This window comes from Chiloscyllium plagiosum, chromosome 13, assembly GCF_004010195.1.
Source record: "Chiloscyllium plagiosum isolate BGI_BamShark_2017 chromosome 13, ASM401019v2, whole genome shotgun sequence".
NCBI lineage: Eukaryota > Metazoa > Chordata > Chondrichthyes > Orectolobiformes > Hemiscylliidae > Chiloscyllium > Chiloscyllium plagiosum.
Genome location: NC_057722.1, coordinates 83,514,489 through 83,519,732, shown reverse-complemented (window position 1 = coordinate 83,519,732; position 5,244 = coordinate 83,514,489). Strand labels below are relative to the sequence as shown.

Genomic DNA, 5,244 nt, shown 5'->3' with positions numbered 1-5,244 from the left:
AACATTATACAGTATTTCCTAGGAGAGGAGATCCCAGTAGGTATTTAAATACTTTAGCACAACTTCCTTGGGTATGAATCTGTCCAGTAAAAGCTGGGACTACTGAGCACCCCAATCCTGCTCCCCTACTTCCTCTAACCTGTCTCTGCAAATTGCTATCCAATATGGACAGTCACCTGGAACCTCAGGAGATTAGACTGTGACATACACACTTCAGACACTGTTATACTCTTACTCATTGCCACAAGATGCCTTGAAAACTCTTACAACACATAAAAAGCTCAGAGGGATGAACACATAGGCACCAACAGGCATTAGGTTTGCTTTTATTTTTATTAGCTGTTCTTCTCATTATATTTTTATTTAAATGCATAACAGATACATTGTACAAAGCATTTAGAGAAAGTACCTCAACTTGCTGGCTATTCAAAATCAGATATAAACAAAAAAAAGACAAATTTGATCCGCCATCACTGGCGAAATAAAAGAAATACAATCTGTTTTTTTGTTTTTTAAAACTTAAGTTTGGCACATTTATACCTTAATTGCTGCCACTGAATAGGATTACTGGAACAAAACACCACACAAGCAGACAAACAGCTTAAAATATCAGGTACAGGTCTAATTAGAAGAATCATGCTGTAATGAAGGAATCATAACTGCTTATACAATCGAATCAGCTCATTGTATTAAACAAAACAAACTAAGTAAAGTCTATTCATTAGGCAGATTCATTTAAACGCATAAGATTGTTTTTTTTTGTTTTTTTAACAACACTATTTGGCACTCGTGTATATCCATTGTCTCCCCTCCCTTCCCAATTCCTCCCTAACCCAAATTCAGAATCATAGATCTCAACCTGTGTTCTAAAGCACCTGTGAGCACTTGTGTATGCTTGCATGTGGACTGAACAGTGCGAGATTGTTAAACAGACAAATAAATAGCACAGTGCTACACACACTTAATAAAAAGTTATAAAAAATGATTGTCTAAAATTAAAGTTAATTTGAAAAAATTGTGGGGAGAAAAACATTTCTTTGTGAAAGCAGATTGTTGGTCTTCAGTGAGGAACTGGTATCTTTATCCTATGAAGTTAGCTTTGAATTGTTTTAATTTTACAAAAAAAAGCAAAAAAATTTGATTTGTGCTTAAAAGAACACAAAGTAATGCAGATAGCAATTTATACAGGAAGAGCCAATGTCACCCAATCTCCCCTCTCACCCATCAAATGAATTTTATACAAATGATTTAATCTTCAATAAATCGAGTGCTAGAATAAATTGAAAATCGTCAAACCCTCTCCCAGTGAGTTCAATGGAAGACGCTCTCTTGTGCCATTGAGGCGTGAGCTCCCAGTTTCTACTTTGTGTCGCAATGATCCTCACAACAACGCAGCTGCCTTCGCTGTGCAAAACAAAATACTAGGAGAATAAATACAATTTCATTTTTTTAAAACTGTCAGTTTAAGGTCACAAAATTCCGATTGGGGTGACCCAGCAGATTTCTAAGGCATTCTGCTCAGGAGTCTCTCTCTATAAATAGACACAAAGGAAAGGATAAAAATGAATAAAACAGAGAAATGTCATGCTATGTATGACGTTGGACTTGGTCCCATCTGGTTATTGCAAAGTGTCATACATGGCTCATAGACTGGAGAGTGCTTGGCTCTGTCGCTGTTCTTGGCATGCTGTGCCAGATGTTGGGGGCATTGTGAGATCCAGAATGGATAGATTCTTTATCGGACAAAGAAAGCATCATGGCATACGCCTGTAAAAAGAAGGAAAGAAAAGGGATGAGAATCAGGAAAGGAATATTTATTTGAATGGGGATCATATGACATTTCAAATAAACTTTAGTTACTTATTAGTTTTCTGCTTATTTCAATTGTTTTGTCTTCCTTGTACCTATACCCCATTTGCTCAAATTTTAAGTCTGGCCTGATTTACAATTACTTACATAATGTTAAACGTAGTAAAGCAACACAAGTTGCTTCACAAGAATATTGATCTAGCAGTTACAACTGTAATCAACAACTTGAAAAACAGCATGTGGCATGGTGTCAGGATCAAAATTCGGAAAATATTCAGTATTTTTTTCAAAATCAATGAGCTACAGCTTTCTTAAAGTTTTTAGTGGGTGTTTATTGTGCAGATTTCTTAGGGTGCTGTCAGAAAATGGGAATTGCGAATTCAGTTGCAGTATTAGACCTAAAGATTTAATCCCATGGTCATACAAGTTAGGAAGGTCACCTCCAAACAAAAACAGAACTTTCTGGAAAAAACACAGCAGGTCTGGCAGCATCTATGAAGAGAAATCAGAGTTAATGTTTCAGGTCGAATGCCCCTTCCTCAGATCCCAATTTATTTGATTAATGGTCTGATCCTACCTTACCTTAGGTTAGGTTAGGGTTGGGATTAGGGTTAAAGTTAGAGGTAACCAGACTACGACAGCATTAAGACTTGCTGGAGTATCTGCTCTGGTTGAATTGTCTCGCAGGCCTTGGTCAAGACTCTCCCTCCTGAGGGACACACCTGGCATTTTTTGCTACCTGTGTTTCTCAATCAAAACTGGGCAGGAAAATAAGTTGCATATTTTGTGTTGAGCAGACGCAATCAATCTAGCTGATTCTTCCTTACTCTATTAATTAAGCTCATTCCAAATGGATGCTGTGTAGTTGGACTAATTTATGTTAGAATCAGGGGTCTTATAAGCTTGGACTATGGAACTGTGGAACCAAAAACATTACAGCACAGAAAGAAGCCATTCAATCCATCACATCTGCACCAAATGAATAATCCCACTTACCAGTATCTGGTCCATAGCCTTGCAGGTTATCTCAGATGCAGAACTTGGTTCCTTTTTAAATCAGTTTGAAGTTCCTTTAAAAGCACTTTGATGAGTACTTGGAATGCCAAAACATTCAAGATTATGGACCAAGTACTGGAAAGTGAGACCAGTGTAGATGTTAATCTGTGCAGACTTGATGGACTGAAGGGCCTCCTCTGCTATGTTATTCTATAATTCTGTAACGGAGACATGGGTTTCACAGGGGCAGGAATGGTTGCCTGATGTTCTAAGGTTTAGAACATTTAAAAAGAACAGGGAGGGTGGAAAAAGAGGAGGGGATGTAGCATTGCTAATCAGAGAGTGCATCACAGCTACAGAAACGAAGGTTGCTGAGGAAGGTTTGTCTACTGAGTCAGTATGGGTGGGAGTTAGGAACAGCAAGGGAACAGCCATCGCATTGGGGTTTTCTACAGACCCCCTAATAGCAGTAGAGAAATTGAAGATCTCATAGGGGGGCAGATTCTGGAAAAATGCAGAAGTAGCAGGGTTGTTGTTATGGGTGATTTCAACTTTCCCAATATCGACTGGAACCTCCTAAGTGCAGATGGTTTGGATGGAGCTGTTTTTGTCAGGTGTGTTCAGGAGGGTTTCCTTACTCAGTACGTAGCCAGACCGATGAGGGGAGAGGCCATTTTGGATTTGGTGCTCGGCAACGTGCCAGGACAGGTGTCAGATCTTGCGGTGGGAGAGCACTTTGGTGACAGTGCTCACAACTGCTTCACATTTAGCATAAGCTTAGAGAGTGAAAGGAGCAGTTACTAAGGGATGATATTTAATTGGAGAAAAGGAAATTATGACACTATCAGACAGGAGTTGGGAAGTACAGACTGGGAGCAATTGTTCCACAGAAAGGGCACAGCAGACATGTGGAAACTGTTTAAGGAGCAGTTGTTGTGCGTGATGCATGAATTTGTTCCTCTGAGACAGGTAAGAAGGGGTAAGATTAAGGAACCTTGGATGATGAGAACAGAGGAGCTTCTCATCAAAAGGAAGAAGGCAGCTTACGTAAGGTGGAGGAAGCAAGGATCTAGCACATCTTTAGAGGATTACAGGCTTGCTAGAAAGGACCTTAGAAATGGACTGAGGAGAGCCAGGAGGGGGCGCAAAATAGGCTTGGCAAGAGGGATTAGAGAGAATCCAAAGGCGTTTTACTCATACGTGAGGAGTAAGAGAATGATCAGGGAGAAAGTTGGGCCGATCAGGGATAACGGGGGGAAAATGGGAAGCCTTCAGAAATGAGATAACGAGAATTCAGAGAAAGTATATTCCTGTCAGGGTGGAAGGAAAGGCTGGTAGGTATAGGGAATGCTGGATGATTAAACAAATTGAGGGTTTGGTTAAGAAAAAAAAGGAAGCATACGTAAGGTATAGACAGGATAGATCGAGTGAATCCTTAGAAGTGTATAAAGGCAGTAGGAGTATACTTAAGAGGGAAATCAGGAGGGCAAAAAGGGGACATGAGATAGCTTTGGCAAATAGAATAAAGGAGAATCCAAACGGTTTTTACAAATACATTAAGGACAAAAGGGTAACTAGGGAGAGAATAGGGCCCCTCAAAGATCAGCAAGGTGGCCTTTGTGTGGAGCTACAGAAAATGGAGGAGATACTATACGAGTATTTTGCATCAGTATTTACTGTGGAAAAGGATATGGAAGATACAGACTGTAGGGAAAGAGATGATGACATCTTGCAAAATGTCCATATTACAGAGGATTAAGTGCTGGATGTCTTGGAACGCATAAAGGTGGATAAATCCCCACGACCTGATCAGGTGTACCCGAGAACTCTGTGGGAAGCTAGAGAAGTGATTGCTGGGCCTCTTGCTGAGATATTTGTATCATCGATAGTCACAGGTTAGGTGCTGGAAGACTGGAGGTTGGCTAACGTGGTCCCACTGTTTAAGAAGGGCAGTAAAGACAAGCCAGGGAACTATAGACCAGTGAGCCTGGCCTCGGTGGTGGGCAAGTTGTTGGAGGAAATCCTGAGGGACAGGATGTACAGGTATTTGGAAAGGCAAGGAATGATTCGAGATAGTCAACTTGGCTTTGTGTGTGAGAAATCATGTCTCACAAACTTGATTGAGTTTTTTGAAGAAGTAACAAAGAAAATTGATGAGGGCAGAGCAGTAGATGTGATCTATATGGACTTCAGTAAGGCGTTCGACAAGGTTCCCCATTGGAGACTGATTCGCAAGGTTAGATCTCACGGAATACAGGGAGAACTAGCCATTTGGATCCAGAACTGGCTCAAAAGTAGTGGAGGGTTGTTTTTCAGACTGGAGGCCTGTGACCAGTCGAGTCCCACAAGGATCGGTGCTGGGTCCTCTACTTTTTGTCGTTTACATAAATGATTTGGATGTGAGCATAAGAGGTACAGTTAGTAAGTTTGCAGATGACA

General features: G+C 40.5%; 1 protein-coding gene across 8 annotated transcripts in view; it reads right to left on the bottom strand.

Annotated features, from left to right (window-relative positions):
• Positions 1-315: 315 nt before the first annotated feature.
• The window catches only part of mecom (MDS1 and EVI1 complex locus), a 1,133,356-nt gene continuing 1,128,427 nt past the window's right edge, over positions 316-5,244 (bottom strand). For all 8 annotated transcript variants that reach the window (XM_043702874.1, XM_043702878.1, XM_043702875.1 and 5 more), the window contains one exon: positions 316-1,767. In XM_043702874.1, coding sequence (XP_043558809.1) covers positions 1,633-1,767 — 135 coding nt within the window. In that variant the 3' untranslated portion in view covers positions 316-1,632. The remainder of the gene's footprint in view (positions 1,768-5,244) is intronic.